General features: G+C 46.6%; 1 protein-coding gene across 1 annotated transcript in view; it reads right to left on the reverse strand.

Annotated features, from left to right (window-relative positions):
* Positions 1-240: 240 nt before the first annotated feature.
* LOC132211298 (protein Daple-like) overlaps positions 241-27,278 on the reverse strand; it is a 75,440-nt gene continuing 48,402 nt past the window's right edge. Inside the window, 2 exon segments of the mRNA XM_059656041.1 lie at positions 241-376; positions 19,134-19,260. Coding sequence (XP_059512024.1) covers positions 241-376; positions 19,134-19,260 — 263 coding nt within the window.

Below are 27,278 nucleotides of genomic sequence, written 5' to 3' on the forward strand. Positions count from 1 at the left end.
AGCTGATTTCCCGTCCTGCTTCGCGCGGGGCCCGGGGGCGGGGCCTTGAAGCACCGGGTCTCGCGGGAGGCGCCGCAGCCCGCGGTCCGGCTCTGCTCGCCTCGGGGAGGATGCTGGGTCCGCCCGCCGGTACCGCCTGGTCCCCGGCGCCGCGTGGAGCCCGGAAGCAGGACCCGGTCAGCTGGAGTCTGAGCTGTGACCGGACCGTCCCGGCCTCTCCATCTGCGCCGGGTCCTGTCACTAGGAGCCTGAGCTGCCTCCACCGGAGCTGCCGCACTTCCAGGCCGGTTCTGCTCGCTCCCCCGTGGGACTGGGGCGGTGAGGGGCGCGCTGATTTCCTCTCTGCCGGTGCTCCTTCACCCTGTAGGGCCAGACCCTGTGAAAAGTGCAGGAAAGACACAGAGGTCCTCACAGAAACATGGCGTGCAATTTCTGAGCTTCACAGACACACTGCCAGGTGACCCCTAGACCTGGATGAAGCACCCAAGCTTTACCGGCCCTCCCTCTCCGTGGACTTAGCTGTACAATCTCACACTGATGGAAACTAGAAAACTTTCCTGAGCTCTGCTCTCCCACTGCATAGGATGTCTAGGTTAAAAATGTCAATGGAGCCCTAGCCTGCTTGGCTCAGTGGATACAGAGTCAGCCTGCGGACTGAGGGGTCCCAGGCTCCATCCAGGCCAAGGGCATATGCCTGGGTTGCAGGCTCCATCCCCAGTAGGGGGTGTGCAGAAGGCAGCTGATCAATGATTCTCTCCATCATTGATGTTTCTATCTCTCTCTCCTCCCTTCCTCTCTAAAATCAATAAAGAAATATTTTTAAATATTTTTAAAAAATATCAATGGAGCTCTGACCCGGTTGTTCAATTGGTTGAGCGTCCTCTTGTAACCAAAAAAGGTTGGGAGTTTGATTTCCAATCAGGGCACATACCTAGGTTGCAGTTTGATCCCGGGTGAGGGGCATGCAGGAGGCAATTGATTGAAGTTTCTCTCTCACATAGATGAATAAATAAATCCTCAGGTGAAAACTATATATATTTTTCAATAAACAACTTATGGCATAAGAAATCAAGTTCAAATTCTTTATCCAGAAATATAAAATTGGCTGAAACCTATGTCTGCACTAAGATCATCTCCTGAGCATCCCCAAACACACCTTGCACTTTGTGGTCTTGGGATCTGGGTACACCCTCATTTCTTTATTTGGAATGCCAGCCCTCAGGATTTAGCTCAAATGCCTCTTCTCAGAAGACTTCAATACAAGAAGGAATGTGCTGAGAGGACTGAATACTTGTGCCCCCCCCCCCGCCCCCAAATTCCCATGTGGAAACCATATGCTGTATGTGATGGTGTGTGGAGGAGGTGCTTAGGTCATGAGAGTGGAGCATTCCTGACTGGCATTCGTGCCCCTTCCACAAAGTGAGGACCCAGTGAAAGGAAGGTTGGCAATGAGCGAGAAAGCAGGCCCTCAGCAGACACTGAAACTACCAGCACCATGATCTTGGACTTCCCAGCCTGCAGAACCATGAGAAATAAATTGATGCTTATAAGCCATGCGGTTTATGGTATTTTTGTCATAGCAGCCCAAACACTAAGACAGAGTCACTCTTAGAATTTAGAGTGGCCTGCCGTTCTCTATAGTCATTTCCCTAAAAGCAAACTATCCACGTATTTCCCTGGCCTGAGGATACAGGGGGCAAAGTTTGATCTGTAGGAATAAGGCAGGAAGGAGCCAGTGAAGTCTCATTTCTTCTCTCTCAGGTGCAAGGAGATTGTCCTGTGTGACTGAGTGGGCACCACTGCCACACAGGTTCTCACCCATTGCCTTCCAAGGGCACGGGAACTTCGCTGCGGTGGCCCGCAGGGCCCTGGGCTGGGCTGCATGAACCTGGGCCTGCACCTGTGCATGGGGCAGAGGGTGGAAGTCCCTGAAGGGCCTGGTCAGGGACGGCTAGTTTGGGTGCTAGAGTGGGAGCTGGAGGAAACGCAAACCCGGAACCCACAGCTGCAGGACTCCTGCCCCCAAGAATCACAGATGCAGCCCCAGCTCTCAGGAGAACACGCCTCCTCCCTGGTGGTTCCAGGGACGGTGAAGCTGGGCTTCCAGCCAAGGCCTTTGGGGAAAAGCCCAGTTAATGCTTCCTGTCCTGGGACCCTGCTCCACTTGCTGACCATCAGGGCCTTGGGTCAGGGAATGGTCAGGCTGTGGGACACAGACACACCCAGTCAGATCATTCAATGACAATTCAGCGGCCACTTCTCTCAAGTTTCTAAGTCCACAGGCACCTCGTGCCCACACCCTCCTCACACACACACTGTCACTCAACCCCAATGGTGGCTTTTGGTAAGACACCCTGGCATCCACCCTACTGATTCTGATCCCATCCAGCCCCATCCAGGAACACATCTGAAGACAGCAGGAGAGCACATGTCCACCGTGGTGGCACCGACACATTGACGGATTCCTCACAGACTGCAGTGCCCATTCAGCTGGAGTTGCTGGCCCTTTGCTCTGTGGGCTCTGCAGCAGCAAGTGACCCACGGGTCAAGAAGCTCCCTGCGGCCTCTCGGAGCTGAGGACGCCTGCAGCCGCAGCCACAGGAGATCCACCCTCAGTCCTACACCTGCAGGAAACCGAATTCTGCCCACAACTGGGGTGAGATTGGAAGCATTTCCTTTCCTCCTGGACACTCAGGGGAGACCACAGTCTCAGCCAAAACCCTGGTCTTCTGAGCCCCAAATCAGAGGGACCGCTTACACGAGGGGTGGGCAAACTTTTTGTCTTGAGGGCCACAATGGGTTCTTAAACTGGACCGGAGGGCCGGAACAAAAGCATGGATGGAGTGTTTGTGTGAACTAATATAAATTCAAAGTAAACATCATTACATAAAAGGGTACGGTCTTTTTTGTTTGTTTTATCCATTTCAAATGGGTCGGATCTGGCCCGCGGGCCGTAGTTTGCCCATGGCTGGCTTACGCCATGCGCTGCTCCTGACTGCAGAAGCTGTCAGATAGCCAGGAATGTGTACTAGGTTAGTGATAACAGCAAGGAATATACGCCATGTCCTTTATCAAATCATGTTCTCCGTCCTCAGTTGACTTGTATAGAAGAACCTTCCTATTGGAGAGGGTGCTCATTCATAACACAATTTCCTGAATGTGAAATTACATGTTGCCTTGATGGGAGACAGTTCTCTGGGGCTCCCCCATGGTTCTGCTTGTCTTGCACAGAGCACTGTCTGCCCTTGTTCCTTGGTGTGTAGGGAACAGTTTTGGAAGAGCATGTCAGCCTCTGGAACAAAGGGCAGGCTTGCTTTCAGCCCTAGGAGATGCAGATGAGGTCTCCCTTTGAGATGTGGCTGGTCGAGGAGAATGGGCCCTGTCCATGGTGCTGATGTACACTTTGGTCAGGACACTGAAAGCAGACAAGCTCTGAAGGGGCTGTTGGGTTTTGCTTAGCTTATCCTGGTAGACATCTAACTCATAATTCAAGAAAAGTGGTGTTCTTTCATCTGAACTGGGAGTAAAATAGTTGTATCTCGGCATGGATTTCTTGGGTTTATCCTAGTTGGGGTTTGTGTAGCTTATTAAATCTGTAGCTTATGTCTTTTGCCAGATTTTGGGATTTTTCAGCCATTATTTTCTCTATTACATTCTGGCTCCAAACTCTTCTCTCCTTGGGACCTTAGAATAAATAAAATGCAGTCTCCCTTTAAACACAAGATAATAGTCAGAAGGAGTTTGTACTCCAAGAGTCCAGGTTGATAATACATATTACTTTAGGGAGAGTTTAAATAAATTCATGTGTATTAGGTGTTGAGGGAGAAGGGAACTTTCATATGTGGAAAACCACTAGGATGCCCATGAGATACTGTTAACTGCCTAGCAGTAGGGGCTTGGAGGGCAGTGGATTGAATTTGACCTAAGCTGACATGTTTGGGGTAATTTCTAATTACTTTTAAAGCTTAGTTTTAGAAGTGCTATACTAAAATACACTTGTTGAAAATAAAAATTGATTACTATTCCTTTGAAAGATGTCAATTTTGACCATAAATTTACAGAATTTGAACCCATCTCTACAGTTTTGGCCCCTTTTGTGTTTCATTGTTTTATGTATATTGTGGGGCTAAGTTCTACAGTGGCATTTTAAAAGAAATAAGTTGCAGGAAGACTATAATGTACTAGAGGCCCAGTGCACGAAATTCGTGCACTGGGAGGGGGGAGGGTCCCCTCAGCCCAGCCTGCACCCTTTTGAAGTCCAGGAGCCCTTGGGAGAAGTCAGCAGTTGGACATCCTTAGCTGCCATGGAGGCGAGAGAGGCTCCCACTCCCACCGCCGTGCTCACCAGCTGTGAGGCTGGTTTCTGGGTGAGCAGTGCTCCCCCTGTGGGAGCACACTGACGGCCAGGGGGAAGCTCCTGAATTGAGCTTCTGCCCCCAGGTGGTCAGTGGGCATCATAGCGTCCAGTTGTTCCAACATTTGATCAATTTGCATATTAGACCTTTATTATGTAGGATGGGCCTTGAGATCTTGAAGAAGATGGAAGCATGTATCTGAGCTGTTGCCTTGTCTGTCTGAGGGGCAGGTGAGGGACTACACATGAAATGCTCTGACAAGTTCACGTGTCCTAAAAGGTCATTTGTACCCGAAATTTCACTGACTTTTCTGATCAATATAGTTCAGTTCACATGTATCTCACTTAATGTAATTTATTACTAGTGCAAAGATCTGAGTCTCGGTTCATTTTATTAGTTGCTTTTCTGTTTTATAAATACGTCCTGTAAAATTTGTTTTTGTTAATCTTTTTAAAAGTGATATATGTACTTGATACTAAACGAAAAGGAATCCCAGAATTGCACAAAGAAAGAAGTGAAAGACCCTTCTCCCCTTGCCCCAGACAGCATAGTCCCTGTTAACTGTTTGGGGGTATTGAGGTTTTCTGGTGTTTCAGAGAGCTTCCTACATGCCTTAAATGAGAAAATATCATTTCTGGTTCTGAACATCATTTGTGCAGTGAGAACCACATGGCAGCCTAGAAAGCCCATGGACCTTTCTCCCCAGGTGAGTCATCTGCTGAATGAATGCAATAGAAGGTGAACTTCTCTTATCTGTCAACTGATAGGCAATTAATTTCTAAGGCGAGAATGTAAAGTGTATTTCTGAAATGGCATGGTTATGTTAGAAAATATGGGGTCAGATTCAAATCTTTATTTAATGTTCTTTGAAGATGTACATAAAAATTACTCTCGTTATTGACTCAGCAAAGTCATAATTCCTGAATCATCTCATTCAATGCATTTCAGGGTTCAAATCTAAGAAATCCCCTCTGATGAAAACAGAAAAATGACATTTAGGAGGTGTTTTTCAAAGATGAAAGCTGTGCTTTCTTCAGATAAAATCAAGGTTGACATCTAGGTCCTGGACATCACGCCCAGGGACTGTTAATACAGGGATGAAGGGACTGGAGTGACACCTGGTGGTTTCCAACCCCTGAGTCAGCACTGCGTGGCAGCAATGAAGATGAAGGTGTCGGTGCTCTTTTGATAAGATTAGTTGTCTGTGGTTTATTTCACTTTATTTTCTCTTCCCTCACATTTTCATTGCTTTAGTATTTACTTCCCTGCCACACTAGTTCCCGTGTGTCCCTGCACCCTAAGAACCTTCATTAACTCCCTCTTATGGCATCAAAAGACCTTAAAGCAGGACAGAGGTTCAGTGAGAGGGCACCAGAGGTACCCGCACCCTGTGTGCTGTGTGTGCACACGTGTCTGGAGTACAACTCCTGAAAGGCCCTGTGATCCTCTAAGCTTCCTCCTGCTGGTATTTTGGCACAACACTTCATAGTCCTGCTGTGGTGTGTCTGTGTATGTGAAATGTTTGGAGTAGAGTTTTCTAATGTTTTCTCAGACATAGAGGTGAACTGTTTGGAAGGACAAGTAGCTGGTGCAGTATGTCATAGCATTCATCTAAGGCAGCGGTTTTCAACCTGTGGGTCGCGACCCCTTTGAGAGTCGAACGACCCTTTCACAGGGGTCACCTAAATACATCCTGCATATCAGATATTTACGTTATGATTCATAACAGTAGCAAAATTACAGTTATGAAGTAGCAATGAAGATAATTTTATGGTTGGGGATCACCACAACATGAGGAACTGTATTAAAGGGTCGCGGCATTAGGATAAGTATTTCATTTAATAAAATGAAATTAAGCATCTGTGAGGTACAAGGCACTCTTCCTAGGTATTGAGGGAACTTACATGGTGTTAGGGAAGGAACCTGTGCACACATAATTAAACACCTGTGTTTATGCAGCTCTAACCATGTGCATTATCTCATGGAATCCTTAGAGCACACTACGGGGTGGGTACTGTTAGAACTGTCTCAATGGCAGAATGTAGCAGTTATGGGCCTCCTGTGCTGTAGAAGCACAGAGGAGGGAGAACTAGACCTTGAAGGATGGTGGGGTTTTATTGGCAGGAAAGAGGGATGTGGTTGTCCCAGGAGAGGGAGGAGAATGAGCAAAGGGAAATTCACAGGGCTCACATGCCAATGTGAGTATGAAGTCTTTAATTTTAGCTCTGTTCACAAGGAACTGTGGCCAGTATAAAGATCTTATATGTGCAAATGACATCCACCACACCTCTGGGCACGTAGGTGTAGTACTTGTTTTACTTAGCCTCTCTAAGGAAAGGGTAAGTGAACGTAAAGTTATTTCCCTTTAACACAAAGTTAAAGTTTTACATTTCAAATCATTAGTTCAGATGAGTCCAGTCCATCTGCTTTTTGTTTCCTGTAAGAGACCTTTACTGTGCTACAAGTCACGAAGCATTTACAAGTGAATGGAGCTGAACACTCCCTCCCCCCCACCCCCCGTTTTAATTTTTATTGATGACTTTAATTTTTTCATTATTTCAGGTTACTGGCACCTTGCCATGCTTGCTTGATGGTGATTGTTTCATCAGGCCAAATCCTTCATCTCCAGATCTTGGGATATTATTTGACCTTAGAATGTCTTATATTCCCAATGTATGTCAGTTGAAAGTTAAAGCTTTCTAATGTATTAGTTGAAAGAGAAGGTTTCAAAAAAACCTTGTATCTACCAGTAAAATAATTGATGTTTTTATTGTAGTAGAATTGTAATCCTTGAGGAATGGGGATGGCAGTGGTTTCACTTTTACATATAGTGCTGCCTATTCTGTAGCATTTAAAATCAAATTATAGGAGATGCTCAAGGTCACTAATCACAGGGAAAATGCAAATAAGAACCACAAAATGTCACCTCCCACTGCCAGAAAGACCGTTATCAAAAAGACAAGAAGGGACAAGTGGTGTGAGGAAGTGGGGAAAAGGGAACCCTTGGGCACTGTTGGTAGGATTATACATTGGAGCTCCCCCTGAACAGTGGCGCCCCTTGTGGAAAAGGTGTGGAAGTGGATCTTTCAGTCTCCAGAAGGGGTATAGCTCCCACAGGGCACCTCCCTTCCTGGCCTTAGAGATCAAGCAAACAGGAGGCATCCGAGAAGATGGCCCTGTTCTAACACAAATAGGAAATTCACGTGTTAAAAATGTTTTGCTCCATGCTGAAGTCTTGGTCACTTTATCTGAGTGCTTCTTTTCTTGCCAGCACACCTGAGACTCTCCTGAAGGAAATGAGCAAGTTTGAGGAGCCTGTCTTTGCTCCTTCTCATTGAGCACTCGGCTAAACTCATAACCAGGTTAATCCAGAGACTGTCTATCCCTTGTCCAAGGGTGTAGACGTGCAGTTGTGTTGTATCGGGCAGATTGCCCTCCAGAAATACGGAGCACCGTCCAGTATGTTCCCTGGCCAGGCCCTGCCGTGGGCAGTGGGCATGGAGAGTCAGACGGGGTGGTCCGTGCCTCCTGCAGCTCTGAGCCTGACAGCCTTGGACCTTCCCCTCACTCCTTAGGCCTCCCCACTGCTGCTGCCGGGGCTGTGCCAGGCCCTCTTCTTGGGACAGAAAGGAGTTCGGGGTCTGGCATGCAGGCGGTTGGACCTAAGGTCAGATATGCTTTTTAAAAAAATTCTTTAGGGTAATTATTTATTTTTAAAATATTTTTCAATGTATTTTTATTGATTTTAGAGAGAGAGGAAGGGAGAGATAGAAACATCGAGGAGAGAGAAACATCCATTGCCTGCACGCCTCCTGCTGGGGATGGAGCCTGAAACAGAAACATCATCCTGCACACCCCCTATTGGGGATCAAGCCCGCAACCCAGGCATGTGCCCTGACTGGGAATGGAAAGGTGACCTCCTGGTTCATGGGTTGACCCTCAAACCCTGAGCTACACTGGCCAGGCCAGATATGCTTTTTAAACTCCCCTCCCCCCAACCCTTTTTTTTTTTTTTTTTTTTTTTGTAATCTGGCAACAATGATGAAATTGCCAGGGATGGCACTGGTGCTGAAAAGACTTTGTTGTGTTATAGCAAAATACCTTGTTTTTTAATTAAAATGAAAATACTTGGTTGTGTTTTACTTAAAGTTGTGACATTTGTTAACTTTTTAAGCACATGGCAGTGTTTTCCCTCAGATGATGATGAGGAGGAGGCAGCCAGCAGCTTCTGGGAAAACTGAGGTCTTTGAACAGAGGATCGAGAGACTTGTGAAGCTGGTGCGGCTCCTGCCTGTCTGGGAGCTCAGGTCACTCAGCATGTGGGCCATCTCTGCTCCCAGCTTCCCTGCTTGTCACCTTTTGTTGGTTATTTTTTCCTCATTAACTCGTCTGCCAAAGATCGCTAAGGAAATGGAATGGTAATAAAGTTCAGATTAGCTTACTCTTCTACTTACTACTTCGCACAAAGGATAGATTTGGTCAGAAATAGTGTGGAGAACTTCTAAGTGGGCTTACCGATCCATGAGCCTATCTTCAGAGAACTTTTTTTTCTTTTTTAATCCTCACCTGAGGATATTTTTCACATTGATTTTTAGAAAGAGTGGAATGGAGGGAAGGAAGGCAGGGGAGAGAGAGAGACAGAAACACTGATGTGAGAGACACACATTGATTGGTTGCCTCCCATATATACCCCATCCAGGGCTCTGATTGAACCTCCAACCCAGGTATGTGCCCTTGACCAGGAATCAGACCCATGACCTTGGGTGCGTAGGCTGACACTGAGCACATGGGCGAAGGCAGATTATATATATATAAATTGATTTCAGACAGAAAGGGAGAGGGAAAGAGATATAAAAACTTCAATGACGAGAATCATTGATTAGCTGCCTTCTGCACGTCCCCTACTGGGGATCAAAGCCCGCAATCCAGGCATATGCCCTTGACCGGAATCGTATCCGAGACCCTTCAGTCTGCAGGCCAATGCTCTATCCACTGAGCCAAACCAGCTAGGGCCAGGTAACTTTTTAATTTTAAGTTTGTTGACTTCTGACAAACATATACAGTCATGTAACTGTCCACACAGTCTGATAGAGAATGTGTCCATCACCCAAGCAGCACCTCTGCCTCTTAGTCATCAATGCCCCAGCCCAGCCTCAGCCCCAGGCAATCACTCCTGTTTTCTTTCCCAATACTTTTGCCTTTTCCAGAATGTCTTATACATCAGATCATACAGTACGTGGCCTTGTGAGTCAAGCTTTCACTCAGCCTAATGCTTCCAAGGTTCATCCATGCCGATGCACATATTAGAAGTTTGTTCTTTTTCATTCTAAACAGTACAGGCACACCTTGGGGATACTGTGAGCTCGGTCTTTATGTCTAGGAAACAATATATATACCTTAATTTAAAGTAGGCACCTGGCTGGTGTGGCTCAGTTGGGTGGGTGTCATCCCATGCATCAAAAGGTTGCTGGTTCAATTCCCATTCAGGGCACATTGCCTGGGTTTCAGGCTTGATCCTTGTCAGCAGGAGGCATGCAGGAGGCAGCCAATCGATGTTCTGTTCTCACACCAATGTTTCTCTTTCTCTCTCCCTTTCCCTTCCTCTCTCTCTAAAAATCAATAAAAATATTAATTTAAAAATGCTTACCATTATATGAGCCTGTTGGAAAAGTGGCCAATATAATTTCTCAGTGCAGGGTTGCCACAAATCTTCAATTTTTGTAAAAAATTCAGTATCTGCGATGCACAATAAAGTGAGGTGGGCCTGTGTTCCATTGGCAGGATGCACCATAGAGTGTTTATCCATACATTAGTTGATGGACATCTGGGTTGTTTCTAAGTTTGGGCAATTATGGATAAAACTGTGCTGAGTAGTTGCGTACGAGTTTTTTTTTTTTTTAAGTTGGACATATGTTTGTATTTCTCATGGGTATAGACACCTGGGAGTGGGATTGCTGGGGCATCTGGTGTTTGTTTTTACGAAGTTACCAAACTGTTTTCCAAAATGACCGCACTATTTTACACGCTCACCAGTCGTGTATGAGCGTTCCAGTTATTCTTGACAACACTTGGGATTCTCTGGGGTTTTGGTGTTTGATTTGCATTTTCTGCAGGGAGCCTTTATACTAGAAGAATCCAGGTCTATCCATTTCTAACTCAGGAACCTCTTGGACAAGTGAAAGCACTGCCTCCCTGGGGTCTCAATGTCTATATCTTTAAAACGGGCCCAGCAGAAATATAACCCCATCCGCTATAATGAGCTTTAATGAGAAAATACACATACGACACTTAGCTACTATTTATAGTGCATGGCACCCATTAACACACTGAAAGTGTGAGCTCTAAGTATTGACTGCTGTTGTAATTATATCCTATATAATAAAGAGCTATTACGCTAATTGGAACAAACAGCAGAACAACCGTCCGGACAAACTTCCAGATAAAGCCAGGGCAGAAAGGGCCAGCCGAGGCTATGAGGGGCTGCGAGGGCCAAGCCCCTTGCACAAATTTCATGCATCGGGTCTCTAGTGTGTAAAAAAATGCAAATGTAATGACAGGTAGCTGGTGCAGTATGTCATAGCATTCATCTAAGGCAGCGGTTTTCAACCTGTGGGTCGCGACCCCTTTGAGAGTCGAACAACCCTTTCACAGGGGTCACCTAAATACATCCTGCATATCAGATATTTACGTTATGATTCATAACAGTAGCAAAATTACAGTTATGAAGTAGCAATAAAGATAATTTTATGGTTGGGGATCACCACAACATGAGGAACTGTATTAAAGGGTCGCGGCATTAGGAAGGTTGAGAACCACTGATCTAAGTGAAGATGTGTGAGGTAGCTTGTAAGACAAGGGGCATTTGAAATGGGGTTTGAAGGATTGGAGATGTGCCCTGTGAAGACGTCAGGAAAGGGCCTTTCTACAGAGGTGCACGGTGGACGGGTAGAGGGGGCACACAGCACGGGACATGACTGGGACACCCCCTGACTGTCCAGCAGGACATGCTCGCTGTGGCAGATTGTCCAGAAGTAGGGTGCCCTGGCCGGTGTGGCTCAGTTGGTTGAACGTGATCCTGTGTACCAAAATGTCACCAGTTTGATTTCGGTCAGGGCGCATGCCCGGGTTGCAGACTCCATCCCCAGTAGGGGGAGGGCTTGCACATCCATCAATGTTTCTCTCTCTCTCTCTCTCTCTCTCTCTCTCTTTCTTCCTCTCCCCTCCTCTCTCTCTAAAATCAATAAAAACACATATTTTTTTAAAGTTACAATTTAAAAAAGAAGAAGCAGAGTAATAATGAATGAGAACTTGGCCTACCTCTCTGAGTGGTTGTTTTTGTCATTCTAGAGTCTAGACCATGCTCTGAGTGGAACTTGACCTTGTTCTTAATATCCAATACTGAAATGTGTCTTGTAATTATAGTATTAACAGTTAAATCTTTCAGTCAGTGCAGGTGTTACAGAAGAGTGGAGAAAAACCAAGCAATGCTTAGAGAGATGGAGTTACATTTATTATTGCACGCAGGCCCAGAGAAAAATGACTCTAGAATTCTGGGCGAAGTCACTCAGAAAGTTTCCTGTATTTGTATCTTTTTACCCTCTTAGTCTCCCAAATATGGGGTTTTCTGGTCCCCTTTGTGAGTTCTTAGAAAGCCCCTATGTGCTGGGTCTTTGAGATCTCAACCAAAGGCTTGGCCTGGTGCCAGCACTGAAAACTTTGTCTGGGGAAGATGGATACTTCATTCCCCACTGGTTTTCTATACAGGAGTCAAATCATTGACTCTTTTGGGTCATTGTTGGGGAGGGAGTTATATTGACACCTGAGGACTATAAGCTTAATAGAATTAATTCTCTGCCAAAAAAGTCAGTGGGCTTGCTTATAAGGGCCTGGAATGAGGGCCAGGAATAATCTCTAGAGGGTCCGAAGAGTCCTGGACTCTCTATTTTCCATGGCTGTCTTAAGCCGGATGTGATGAAGACACTTCAGGATCCCGTCGACCTTGATTGCCGTGGGGGTGGTCCTTTTCATGTAGGAGTCAGTCCTTGGGTGGCAGATTTCTTTATCTAAACGGAGTCACCAGGTTGGAAGGGATGGACCAGATCAGAATTTGGTACAGGCAGAGCATCTTGGGCGTGCTTCTGGACTGCTTTCTGGGTGGACTGTAAAGCCTGCAAGAACTCGAGAAAAGATTGGTTATGGATTTCGGCTTTTCTAGATTGGGAAGGTCAGCGTCTGAAAGAGTCACTAGAATCTGTAGAGGCCCCAGTGGTTTTAGGGCAGCCTCCCAGGCCGCTTTGTCTGTGGCCCGGTTCCCTCTTGCTTCTGTGGAGTCTCCTTACCTTGTAAATAGCATTATGTACATGAGCCATTGCAAATGAGTACCTGCTATCATTATAAATTGTTACTGATTTTTCTTTTGCCCGCTGGAGAACCTGAAACTGGGTGACTCGAGCGTTTGACATCCAGCGCTCCAGTGTGTTCTGGGGTAAAGCCTTGACTGCATGTGGGCCATTAGTTCCTGCCCTCTGGTTAACTTATTTGCTTTTTTGATAAGCATCGCTGTGGCTGCTACTGCCCAGAGGCAAGTAGGTCACCCAAATGTAAAGGGGTCAAGTCTTTTGGACAAATAGGTTACTGGCCTTTTCTAGGGGCTGAGACTTTGGGTGAGTACCACTTTGGCTATGCCCCTTGTCTTACATACCCATAATGAAGTATAACATTGGCACTGCGGCCACCTCTGACAGCTAAATCTTTTGCTACTAAACATGACACATGGTAGAGCTATACAAACATCTTAGGGAGGCGACCTTCTATTTTTGACCTTCTCACACAAAGCAAAACTGTCCTTGTCTCTCTGGAGTCATGTCCATGAAGACGCAGGCATTATCAAAGTCTATTATACAGTTTCCTGGAGGCTACTGTCAGGGCTGTGTGTGGTGGCCAGTTCCTTTTTTTTCTAGCCACAAACACAGTCTGTTCAATTTCCCTAAAATGTATTCTGAGTTGTTTTGCTATACACAGGCAGCTTAACCACTATACAACTGGGCTTGGACCTCTGTCTAGAAAACTGTAGTTTATAAGTTCAATATGCAAACTCCGGTTCTCCTAACCCAATGGGGTCTCAGCCAGTCCCTCAGTCAGACTCCTCCTCTCTTGGAGAATCTCAAAGTCCTGAAGTCTCCCCAGTCCAGGGAGAGTGTCTTTCCTTTGCCCTTTGACTTTAAGCTGCCAGTCCAAAACAGCCAGAGTTGAAGTTAGAAACAGCTTTGCATATTGCAAAACACTCCTGTGGCAGTGACTTGGGTATTAGGCCCCTTGTCTTCCTACCAGTCCCCTTTGTGGCATAGCAGCAAACAGGCCTCTCCCAAGGGAGTGCACTGTAAGGGGATATCAGCCCCTCTTCTTCCAGCAGCAACAGGTACTGAACCCTTTCAGTACATTTGCAAACAGGGAGCTTTCACTAGCTGTATCTGCTGCTTTCACAGATCCTGAGCTCACTGCTCTATTCCTGGGGCTGCAGGAAGGCTAGTAACAGTCACTGGCTTCTGGTTTAACTGCTGTAGCCAGCAATCCAAAGGCCTAAGTCTTGTATTGCTTGTTGCAAAACACTCATTACTCACTAGGCGGCAGTGGGGCAGCTCTAGTATCAGGTAAATGTCTGCTGTCCTCCACTTTTCTGCAGGCAGCTCACGAATCCAGCCCCTACCCCCGCTTCTTTCACCTGGCTTTCTGGGGCTGAGTCTGCCTAGCAACCAGTTCTAAATCACCAGGGAAGCTGCGGACTTCAGCTCCATTTCTCCTCCACTTGGCTCTTGGGAATTTAGTGTGTGTGTGTGTGTGTGTGTGTGTGTCTGTGTGTGTGTGTGTGTCTGTGTGTGTTTAATGTATTAGAATTCTTTGTTTTTAGAAATGTCAATCCTTTAATGATTACCAAAAGTGAATTGTCAGCATTTTTATTTATTTTATTTTTTTAATTCTTTAAATTCTTTATTAGTTAAGGAATTACAAATGTGTCATCATCCTAGTCAGCATTTTTAGATTAATATTTATGAACTTAAAGTATATTGTATCGGTCTAATTTAGTATTCGAAGGGTTAAAAAGAATAAACTGGGGCAGAGAAAGATTAATTGTACTTGCAGAAAACTTGTGACCTTGAATCTAGTGAAGTTCTGATAAGACACCTAGTAGGCTACGGACCAGACCCTTACACCAGCAGAGTGGTCTGCAGCCAGTAAAAATCAACAAAAACCTACCTTTCCCTGCTTCATAATTAACAGCCGACACCCCCCTGGTCCCCCAGCCCAGGGCCCGTTGCTTGTCTCCCTCTCCTATTGTGAGTCAGAGGAAGACAATTCCTACAGAGGGGGGAAATAGAAACAGTGGGAGTTGTGGAGAAAACCACAGACTACCACTGTAGTAGTCCTCCCTCCTGGAGGCTGGGGTCCACCCTGTGGAGAAAAATGACTTTTAGTCAGCCTGGAAAGATAGCAGATGAGGATAAGGGTGTGTAGGGAGATCTTGCAACTGAAAGCCTGGAGGGTCTCCTGAAAGAAAAGATCTTTAATCCAGTTACAGATGTTGTCAGAATCAGGATGAAGGAGGAAGGGAAAGACCAGGTTATGTCCTCTATGAGGAGCCTAATAAGTAACTGAAAACAGCAAGTCAAACAAAAAACACAACCACGAAGACAACAGACTGCACAAGACACACAAACAAGGTTAATGGGGTCCATAGACAGTTAATAATAACTTCAGACTTAGTTCCGCCTCAGGTGGCTCATGTTGGACTATGATGTCACAGGCAGGGGCAGGGCCCTTAAATCTCTCTGCCCTGCGGAGCTGTAAGCCCTGCCCCTGGAAGTCTCTGTCCACCAAAAGAGATAAGAAAAGCCATAAATAACAAGTTTTTGTTTTTTGAAGTTTACTACTTTGTTGCAAATAGTTAACTTGAAAACACTTCTCTCTTGCTTTTCTTACAAGCAATCTCAAAACCAAGCAATCTTGGAACCTAGCTGGCCTTTGTTTAAGCCTTTAAATTTACCCCAGAACTTCAAAAATTCCTATTTAATACAGCAAATTCACAACTCAGGGAAGAGCAACCACTAGACAGAAATTTTTATTAGCTAAGTGGGCTGATTCCCTCTGTGATAGAGAGCAAACGTCTCTGAGAAAAATAATTCAGCAGCACTGCTTAAGACTTTTGCAGATTATCATGGGTTCATCCTTTAATAAATCAAACGTTTAGCCAGACGAATCAACAGAAATGTAGAATAAATCAAAGTAGCTTTCTCTTTTACACAGGCTTTCACACTTATATTTATACACCAGACAATCCGAGTTTTTTACTTTACCAGATATTTACTCAGAGTTTAAATAGTCCATCTGATTCCTGATTAATTGCCTAAGGAAGCTGTAGGCAATTAATGGCTTCCGGGGAGGTGATCAAGCTCCCCCTTCCACTCACTTGGAGTGGGCCTGACTGATAGGGGCCCCTACCTTACCAATTCTGTCGACAGGTCCAGAGGTGTCTGTCCACTCTCTCCAGATGCTGGCCAGGTCCTGGGCTGAGGTGCGGGAGTGCTCAGAGTCCCCAGGTTTAATTCTGCTAAGATCAGCAGTGTGCATGCCTCTCAGAGGCCTGTCCGACACCCCTGGGTCCCCAACCTAGTCCAATCAGCGGAGGCCAAAAGGCCAAGCATGGGTTGGTTTTCTTGGTCAGGGAACCAATAATGTTACAGAAGACCGGAGAAGAACCAAGCAATGCTTAGAGAGATGGAGTTACATTTATTATTACGTGCGGGCCCTGAATTCTAGAGACATTTTTCTCTGGGCCCACGCATAATAAAAAATGTAACTCCATCTCTCTCAGCATTGCTTGGTTCTTCTCCGGTCTTCTGTAACAGGTATCTCCTAGGTGGAGGCCACCAGGAGAAGAGGAGAGAGAAGGAGGGCATGTGAAAGGTGAGTCAGGGTTAAGACCCAGGCCACCAGACTGTGTCAGGCAGAATCAGTCTGCGGGATAGCTCAGCATCCTAGGAGACACCTCCACCTACCAACTCCCTGGCCCATGAAGACATCTGGATGCTCAACTGGCCAGAGACACAGCCTGCTGTTTCACATGCCAGTTAGGAGTCATATACCCTGGGAGTTTGTCCAGGAAGACCTGCGGTCACTAATACAATAGGTACCGTGTATCACCTGCTTCCCATGTGCCAGGCACCATGCTAGAAACTATAGGTGCAATTACAAAAGAACAACAAAAAAAAACAACACCCCCCCCCCCACTCATTCAATTATCAAAGCAATCTTGCAAGGTTGTATTAAGGTAACCTTCAACAGTGAGGCCACAGTCCAGCAGGTCTCACATCTAGAGAGTGGCAGATGGGGGTTGAACCCACAGCTGCCCGGCTCTGCAGCCGTCTTTCACACCACCCGGCCCCTCTCTGCACAGTTCTACATCTTTGACACCCACCTTCATGAGTGCACCCTCCCTGGCCACCCAGAGGACCCATCTGTGACACCCTCACCCAGCACCAAGACTCAGGGAGCGGAGGCAGGGGCACGGTTGTGAATTCCACTTCTTCAGGCCTGCTCAGGGGTGTCAGGTTAGTGGGGTGAGCACGCTGGGAAGTGGGAGCGAGGTGGCTCTCAGGAGGGAGTATAAGCTTCCACAACCAGCTCCTACAGCGAGGCTGCTTTGGTCTCACTGAGGCTGAAAAGGACCAGGTGACCTCTGGGCACTTGGTGGTGATGCAGATTCTCAGGGAGCCCCACCCCCGGCCCCTGAGCCAGAAACCCAGGGTCCGTCCTGTGTCCAGGCAGCCCAGGTGAGCGTGAGGCAGGCCGCAGTCTGAGAAGCACGCATCAGACCATGGACTTGAGGGCAGGGCTTTGGTTTCTCTCCAGCCCCGGCGCACAGTGCTTTGTAGACAGAAACAGAAATGATGGGAGGCAGAGACCATGTACATATTGCCTTCAGGACTGCCCACCTGACTAGGCACCTGGTTTACTTTGTTTTATGGGGGGAGCAGGCATCATGCGTGCTGCCTAACACAGAGTACACGCTCAGTACATATCTACTGAACAAATAGTCTGTATTCCGTGTCACCAGGCTCCACTAATGCAGGCCAGAGAATTCGCTATGTGGCCGGAGAGAGTTCCACTGTGTATGCTTAAGGGGAGGGAGACAATTACTAAAATCCTCCAAGGGTCTCAACTGTCAGGCAGTGACCTTCATCTGTGCATGGAGGCAACAGCTCAGTAACAGGTGCATGTGCAGGTTCAGGAAAGCTACATGGAGACTCGAGGGTTTCCTAAATCCGCTGGCGACCAGGGGTCAGAGCTGCAGAGCAGCGCTCAGCAAACTGGTGGTGCAGGCCGACTCCAGCTAGCCACCCTTCTTTTGCTTGTGTTAATCCTGACCCAAGGATATTTCTTTCATTGATTTTTATAGACAGTGGAAGGGGTTAAGGGAGGGGCAGAGAGAGAGAAACATCAATGTGAGAGAGACACCATGACTGGCTGCCTCCTGCACATGCCCTGACCAAGACTGGTGGATCAAGCTTGCAACTGAGGGACATGCCCTTGACTGGAATCGAACTTGAGACCCTACAGTCCACAGGCTGATGCTCTAACCACTGATCCAAGCCGGCTAGGACTTGCCACTTGTTTTTGTATGGCCTGTGAGCTAAGCAGTCTTTACATTTTTTAATGATTAAAACAAAATATTTTTAAAGAACAGACTTTTGTAAAAACTCTATAGAATTCAAAGGACAGTGTCCATAACAAAAGTGTCATTGGAGCACAGCCTTCCCGTTTATTGACAGATGGTCTAGGACCGCCTCCTGCCCAGCGGCAGCGTAGAGTAACTGCACAGAGACTGCATGGCTCGGGCCCTCTATGCTGGCCTTTCTGCCCACTCCCTGCACAGATGGAGAGAACAGCCTCCCAGGTCTGGGTGGGCTGCCAGCACAGTCACTTTCTGGCTAGTGGTTATGTTCCCCATCCAAGCCAGCTCTGCAGCCAGGTGGCGCCAGCCCCACCCCATCCCTCTCTGTGACTTTGCTGTCCAGGTCTCCCCTCTGGTCCAGGTCCATCTGAGGGGAGAGAGGAAAGAGCACTCCCAGGCCTCACACAGCATAGGGGGAGCCCGGTCAGGCTCCTCCAGGAACTCCTCCAGGGTGACGATCCTCTGCTCTGGGGGACCCAGGGCTGCCCCAAGGCCTGGGGCTGGGCCCCACCCCTCTACTGGATGCCTCCTGGTGTAGAGGCCCATCCTGGGTGGCGGGTACTCCTGGAGGCTGAGGGTAGTGTGGCCTGGGGTGCTGGCATCGCGGGGCGGGGCAAAGTGCTGTGTCCCTGCTGGGCATCAGGTCCTCACTGCTCTTGGGTTTGTGGTGGAGCCGGCCGGGTCTGAGGAACCTGGTGTCAGGGCGAGGGGACACAGAGGGACACACGTCAGTCTCTCACTCTCGCTCACCTACCTCCAGTGGGCTCTGTGCTGCCTCCGGCTCACGGAACACAGGGAGCCCCGCTGGGGAACCCAGAGCACACTTCTCCCAGGCTGGCACTGGGATGTCAAGGACATGCTGGGATTCTCTAGAAGTTCACAGTGGGGTTTAAAAGCAAAATAACGTGGGAGGGAAGCACAGGGCTCCTGCTAAAGCTGAAATTAGCAACAGCTGTGAGGCACCACTCTCCTTAGCCCTTGGGACAGCGTAGACAGACCATCTTTTGCACCATTAACAAACTTAAACGCTGTAAAGGAATCACACTCACCTGTGTCCTCTGACCACGATGGACCGGAACTCCCAGCCCTGTCCCCATCTGGAAGCTGCAGGAACCCACACTTGGAGGATGGGTGGCTCGCCCAGGTGCCCAGAGCTGGTCAGTGAGGAGAAGGGATCTGGATCCAAATCCGTGAAAACTCTCAGGTCTGAGCCTGAAACTGCATGATGTGCCCTATGGAGGCAAACGCATCATGCTGTGAAGAACTTGCGAATTGTCTTCTTTAAATCACACAAATAACATAAAGCCCAGAGCCCAGATCCAAGGGCACTGGAAAGTGCCCAGAAGGAAAGCCGACTTACCCTTCAGGCCACGAGGTGAGCTGTCACTGGACGCATCACTAGGGCTCTCCAAGATGCCTGGTCGATACCCTGAGAGGAAAGGACAATTCTTTTATTTATTTATTTATTTATTTATTTATTTATTTATTGCTTACAGTATTACAAAGGGTATTACATATGTGTCCCTTTTTTTCCCCCCGCCCTTGACAATCCCCTGGCCTCCCCTACCCCCCAGTGTCTTATGTCCATTGGTTATGCTTATATGCATGCATACAAGACCTTTGGTTGATCTCTTACCCCCCTCCCTCCTGCCCTCCAACCCTCCCGGCCTTCCCACTGCAGTTTGACAATCTGTTTGAGGCTGCTCTGCCTCTGTATCTATTATTATTCAAAAGTTTATAATGTTCTCTATTATCCATGAATGAGTGAGATCATGTGGTATTTTTCCTTCACTGACTGGCTTATTTCACTTAGCATAATGCTCTCCAGTTCCATCCATGCCGTTGCAAATGGTAAGAGTTCCTTCTTTTTTATAGCAGCATAGTATTCCATCGTGTAGATGTACCACAGTTTTCTAATCCATTCATCTACTGATGGGCACTTAGGCTGTTTCCAGATCCTAGCTATGGTGAATTGTGCTGCTATGAACATATGGGTGCATATATCCTTTCTGATTGGTGTTTCAGGTTTCTTGGGATATATTCCTAGAAGTGGGATCACAGGGACAAATGGGAGTTCCATTTTCAGTTTTTTGAGGAAACTCCATACTGTCTTCCATAGTGGCTGCACCAGTCTGCATTCCCACCAGCAGTGCACGAGTGTTCCTTTTTCTCCACATCCTCTCCAGCACTTGTCGTTTGTTGATTTGTTGATGATAGCCAGTCTGACAGGTGTGAGATGGTACCTCATTGTTGTTTTGATTTGCATCTCTCGGATGATTAGTGACTTTGAGCATGTTTTCATGTGTCTGTTGGCTTTCTGAATGTCCTCTTTTGAAAGGTGTCTATTTAGGTCCTTTGCCCATTTTTTGATTGGATTATCTTCCTTTTGTTAAGTTGTATGAGTTCCCTATAAATTTTGGAGATTAGGCCCTTATCAGATATGACATTGGCAAATATGTTTTCCCACGCAGTGGGTTTTCTTGTTGTTTTGTTGATGGTTTCTTTTTCTGTGCAGAAGCTCTTTATTTTGATGTAGTCCCATTTGTTCATTTTCTCTTTAGTTTCAAGTGCCCTAGGAGCTGTATCTGTGAAGAAATTGCTTCGGCATATGTCTGAGATTTTGTTGCCTTTGGATTCTTCTAGAATTTTTATGGTTTCCTGTCGTACATTTAAGTCCTTTATCCATTTTGAGTTTATTTTTGTGTATGGTGTAAGTTGGTGGTCTAGTTTCATTTTCTTGCATATATCTGTCCAATTTTCCCAATACCATTTATTGAAGAGTCTATCTTGGCTCCATTGTATGTTCTTGCATCCTTTGTCAAATATTAATTGAGCATATTGGTTCGGGCCGATTTCTGGGCTCTCTGTTCTATTCCATTGATCTATATGCCTGTTCTTGTGCCAGTACCAGGCAGTTTTGAGAACAGTGGCTTTGTAATACATCTTGATGTCTGGTATTGAGATCCCACCTACTTGTTCTTTTTCAGGATTGCTGCAGCTATTCAGGGTCTTTGTTCCAGGTGAATTTTTGGAGAGTTCGATCTAGATCTATGAAGTATGCCGTTGGTATTTTAATGGGAAGTGCGTTGAATTTATAGATTGCTTTGGGTAGTATGGACATTTTCATGATGTTGATTCTACCAATCCATGAACACGGTATGTTCTTCCATCTGTTTATGTCTTCCTCTATATCTTTTTTCAACGTCCTGTAGTTTTCTGAGTAGAGGTCTTTTACCTCTTTAGTTAAGTTTATTCCTAGGTAGCTTAATTTTTTTTGGTGCGATGGTAAACGGGATTGTTTTTATAATCTCTCTTTCTGAAATTTCACTATTGGTGTATAGAAATGCCTCAGATTTCTTGGGGTTAATTTTGTATCCTGCTACATTGCCAAATTCATGTATTAAGTCTAGTAGCTTTTTGATGGAGTCTCTAGGGTTTTGTATGTATAATATCATGTCGTCTGCAAATAAGGACAGTTTTACTTCCTCTTTTCCAATTTGGATGCCTTTTATTTCTTCTTCTTGCCTAATTGTGATGGCTAATACTTCCAGTACTATGTTGAACAGGAGTGGTGAGAGTGGGCATCCCTGTCTTGTTCTTGTTCTTAGGGGAAATGCTGTTAGTTTTTGTCCATTGAGTATGATGTTGGCTGTGGGTTTGTCATATATGGCTTTTATTATGTTGAGGTATGATCCTTCAATTCCCACTGTGCTGAGAGTTTTTATCAAAAATGGGTGTTGGATATTGTCAAATGCTTTTTCTGCATCAATTGATATGACCATGTGGTTTTTTTCTTTCAATTTGTTTATGTGATGTATCACGTTTATTGATTTGCGGATATTGTACCATCCTTGCATCCCTGGGGTAAATCCTACTTGGTCATGGTGTATGATCTTTCTGATGTACTGCTGGATCCGATTTGCTAAGATTTTGTTGAGGATTTTGGCATCTATGTTCATGAGGGATATTGGCCTGTAATTCTCTTTCATTCTGTTGTCTTTACCTGGTTTTGGTATTAGGGTGATGCTGGCTTCATAGAATGAGCTTGGAAGTGTTCCTTCCTCTTGAATTTTTTGTAGTAGTCTGAGGAGGATAGGTTTTAGTTCTTCCTTGAATGTTTGGTAAAACTCCCCTGTGAAGCCGTCTGGTCCTGGGCTTTTGTTTGATGGAAGCTTTTTGATGACTGCTTCAATTTCTTCCATAGTTATTGGCCTGTTGAGATTTTTAGATTCTTCCTGATTGAGTTTTGGAATGTTGTATTTTTCTAGGAATTTGTCCATTTCCTCCAGGTTGTCTAGTTTGTTGGAGTAGAGCTGTCCATAGTATTTTTTTAACAATCATTTGTATTTCTGTGGGGTCTGTTGTTATTTCGCCTCTATCGTTTCTTATTTTGTTTATTTGGGTCCTCTCTCTTTGCTTCTTGGTGAGTCTGGCTAGAGGTTTGTCAATCTTGTTTATCCTTTCAAAGAACCAGCTCTTGGTTTCATTGATTTTCTGTATTGTTTTTTTGGTCTCTATGTCATTTATTTCTGCTCTAATCTTTATTATCTCCTTCCTTCTGCTCACTCTGGGTTTTTTTTTGTTGCTGTCTTTCTAATTCTTTGAGTTGTAGAGTTAGATGATTTACTACCATTTTTTCTTGTTTTTTGAGATAGGCCTGTAGAGCTATAAACTTCCCTCTCAGGACTGCTTTTATTGTGTCCCATAGGTTTTGGATTGTTGTGTTTTCATTGTCATTAGTTTCCAGGATATTTTTGATTTCTTCTTTGATCTCATTGGTAACCCAATCAATATTTAATAACATGCTATTCAGCTTCCAAGTGTTTGAGTATTTGGGGTTGTTTTTATTGTAGTTTATTTCTAATATTATGCCATCATGGTCTGAGAAGATGCTTTTTATTATTTCAATCTTCTTGAATTTGGGGAGACTTTGCTTGTGACCCAATATGTGGTCTATGTTTGAATATGTCCCATGAGCATCAGAGTGGAATGTATATTCTGTGGCTTTGGGGTGAAGTGTTCTGAAGATGTCTATTAAGTCCATCTGATCTAGTGAGTCATTTAGGATTCCTGTTTCTTTGCTGATTGTTTGTCTAGCGGACTTATCCAGTGATGTCAGTGGTGTATTTAAGTCCCCTACTATAATTGTATTGTTGTCGATCTCTCCTTTGATATCTTCCAGGAGTTTTTTTTTTATGAATTTGGGTGCTCCTGCATTGAGTGCATATATGTTTACCAGAGTTGTATCTTCTTGTTGTATTGATCCCTTTAGTATGATGAAGTGGCCTTCCTTATCTCTTGTTATGGCCTTCACTTTGAGGTCTATTTTGTCTGATATAAGTATTGCTACCCCAGCTTTCTTTTCCTTTCCATTTGCCTGAAAGACATTTTTTCAACCCTTACTTTCAGTCCGTGTGAGTCCTTTCTAATGAGGTGTGTCTCTTGTAGACAGCAGATGTATCGGTCATGTTTTTGTATCCATTCAGCCACTCGATGTCTTTTGGTTGGAGCATTTAGTCCGTTTACATTTAAAGTTATTATTGAAAGGTACTTGTTTGTAGCCATTTCTTTTTTAGTGTGGCTGTTTTCTTTCTGAGCTTTTTATTTCTTTTTTTACACCAGTCCCTTTAGCATTTCTTGCATTGCTGGCTTGGTGGTGAGAAACTCCCTTAGCCTTTTTTTGTCTGTGAAACTTCTCATTTCCCCTTCAATTTTGAATGATAGCCTTGCTGGATAGAGTATTCTTGGATTCAGTCCTTTGCTTTGCATCACTTTGTAAATTTCAGTCCATTCTTTTCTGGCCTGATGTGTTTCTGTTGAGAAGTCATTTGATAATCTAATGGGAGATCCCTTGTATGTAACTTTCCGTCTCTCTCTTGCAGCTTGTAAGATTCTCTCTTTGTCCTGAACATTTGCCATGGTAATTATGATGTGTCTTGGTGTGGGTCTTTTTGGGTTCACCTTGTTTGGGACTCTCTGGGTTTGTGTGACTTTTTTCTTCCCTACCTCAGGGAAGTTTTCGGATATTATTTCTTCGAGTAGGTTTTCTAATCCTTGTTCCTCTTTCTGTTGTTCTGGCACCCCTATTATTCGTATGTTGTTTCGTTTTATGTTGTCCCAGAGCTCCCTTAGGCTCTCCTCCTGTCTTTTAATTTTTTTCTCCAATTGCAGTACAGTTTGGGTGTGTTTTGCTTCCTTGTCTTCTAATTCACTAATTCGGTCCTCCGCTTCTCCTAGTCTACTGTTGATACTTTCAATGGTGTTTTTTATTGCAGCTATATCGCTCTTCATTTCTTCTTGGGTCTTACTTAAGTTGTTGATTTTTCCATCTGTTTCTTCTAGCTTCTTGCATATGTTATTGATTTTTTCCTCCGTCCAGTTTATGAACTCTAGGACCCTTATTCTGAATTCTTTTTCGGTCATGTTGCATGCCTCTGTATCACTTAGCTGCTTTTCTGGCGAGACCTCTTTTTCTTTCCTTTGGGGGTTCCTTTGTCTACCCATGTTTGATCTCACTGACATATCTAGAAGTTGAGTCGTTCAGTGGCTGCTCCCTGGGTGGCAGTGACTCCTTGGTCTGTGGTTGCTCTTCGGGCAGTTGCGGTAGCAGCTGCTCCTCAGTTGGCAGCAGCTCCTCTGGTGGGTGCTGTTCACAGCTGTGGTAGTTCTTCTGGCTGGTGGGGGTAGGTTTCAGGTACAGCTGCTGTTCCTCAGACAGAGGGTGTGGTGCTCAGGAGGCTGCTGTTGTTTGGATCTGCTGCATTGATTTAAAGGCACAAAATACAACACAACAAGGCACCACGTACCAGGCACCACTCTGTGTTGTTGCTGGGATTGAAAATCCCTCTATAGGCCAGACCCTGTTAACTCCCAGGGACTGATCAGATTATTTTAATCCTTGATCTCGTTCAGGGTGGAATCTGGGTGTGGTTGTGCTCCTTGCCTGGGGGCTAGGTAGGGGAGTCCCACCCTCTGGAAAGGATGGCGGCCCTGATCCTGGGCCCAGGGCTGTCTCAGGACTCAATCCGCTGCCACCTCTCCCGGCCCCCCCTCTCTCCTCAGTCTCTCCCCAGATTGCACTCGTCTGCACCTTCTCCCTCTCTTCAGCACAGGTGAGTGTCTGTATCCGGAATGTCTTACGAACAGGATTCAGTGAAAATAAACAAGTAAACGCCAGCCGCGGAAACAGGGAAGGCTGACTTTCTACAAGCTCTTCTATTACTGGCACTGCATGCTCTGGTCAGCTCTTCAGATTGCTCCCCTGTAGGCTCAGTCCTCCGTGATCACAGAACCCAGTTCTCAAATCCCCCGGCGGCGCCAGGAATCCTGCGGATCTCCTTTCCCCAGTCAGGGGCTGTGCCTGTCCCAAGGGACGTTGCTATCTGCCACGCGGTCTCCCTCTAACCCTCTGGGCTCAGAGGTCTGGCAAATCTTCCTGCCCAGATCCCTGGTTTTTTACCTTTCCAGGGGAGCTCTGCCCTTCCCGGCTGCAAACCGTCTCACCAGCTGAGTAGTTTCGCCAATTTGGCGTGGGTGATATTAGTTTCAGCTGCTCACTCCATTTGCTCCAGGAGACGACCTGGGACCCGTCTGCCTATGTCGCCGCCATCTTGTTGAATCTCTCGGAAAGGACAATTCTTAACTGAAAGGGCCGATGACCCAGTCTAGCCCACACTAAGCCCTCCAGTCTGACAACAAGGACATAACAGAGCGATTCTGTCACAGCTCAGGGGAGCACCCCCAGGAGCACAGCTCGGATTCTGGAGACGCCCCAGGAGGGGTCCTGCCTCCCCTGAGTGCCTGGCCCCGTGCACAGTGGGCATGAGCTGTACGGGATGACAGCCTGTGTTTCTGTGTCTGTGAGGTCTGGGGCTGGGCTCAAACAATTTTGTTAACAAAGGAAATTTCACGCAGAACTCCAGTACAGGCCAAACAGGGCGGCTCTGGGAAAGCGAAGGGTTGGAGGGGTGTGGAGCCCACCATCACTACACATGGAGCTTTCTAGAACACATGGAAACACCCTGCCTAGACCAGGACAGTGGCACCTGGTGAGGGCGGGAGCCAGCACAGGGCAGAGTGTGTGCGCCACGTGTGCACAATGTAGCCTGTGCCTGCTCCAGGGCCCGCTTCCCCTCGGTGGTCCGAGGGGCGGGTGCTGGGGTCTCAGGAGGAAAGAACGTGCTGGCTTTCCATGGCTGTTTGCTGTCCTTCAGCTCCTTCTCTTTTTTGTTTCAAATTGACATCTGCCGCGAAGGGAAAAGAATCGGACCTCCCCTGTGACAAGTGTGGGGCAGCTGCCCTCCTGTCTGCGGTGTGTGCCCGCCTGAGCGTGCCTAGGGCAGCCCTCCCTGCCTCCCTAGGATCACAGGGGGAGCACCTGCTGCAGGGAGGGCGGCACCTCCCGGTCAGGGCAGGTGGTCCCTTCCAGGCCTGCAGACCTCCCCTCCTGGTCCACGCCTCCAGCACACGCAGTCCCACGGCGCAGCCCCTCCCCCCCCCCCACCCCCGCCCCCAGTATCATCAGACTGGTCCTACTGCACAGTCACAGCTGGGGACAGGGACTGTGTGCTCGTCGTCCCTGCACACAGCTGGTGTTGAGCTGAACTGCACTGATAACCAGGGACACACTAGGAGCGGATCTGCTTCCTGCCCCACCAAGCAGTCTGCTCTGGACTCACTGGGGCACAGGGCTCCCAGGTCCCCAGCCCTGGCATGCTCTCCAAATAGCAGGCACCAGAAAAAGCCTCTTAGCAGCGGGGTTTGGGGGTGAGTCAACAAGTACTTGGTTTCGGTGAAGAGCACAGAAGCAGAATGAGCCCCCTCTTTCAGAAGGAAAAACTTGAACAAAAAACCCACCTTCCTCTTGGAAAAGGATGTGTCATTGAAAGGCAACTGTGATACAGATCAGCGGCTCCCAAAGCCTCCGTCCATTCCAGCCCTGCTCTGCCCACCCCTTTGCCTCTTTCTCTTGATGAGAGAAGCTCGAGGAATCAGAACACTTAGGAAGACAATCCCTTTCCTCAGCGGATTCAGCATAAATCTGGCCCCTCGGTGACACTTCCAAGAACAGTGGCCAACTCCTCCTGTCGTGTTACCCTCCACCCAGTGTGAAGAGGGTGGGCTCCACAGTGTCACACTGCCCCCCACAGAGCCTGTCTCTGCCCATAAGTTGCAGGAGCCCATGCCAGCACCAT

Source organism: Myotis daubentonii, chromosome 10, assembly GCF_963259705.1.
Source record: "Myotis daubentonii chromosome 10, mMyoDau2.1, whole genome shotgun sequence".
In the NCBI taxonomy this organism is placed as follows: domain Eukaryota; kingdom Metazoa; phylum Chordata; class Mammalia; order Chiroptera; family Vespertilionidae; genus Myotis; species Myotis daubentonii.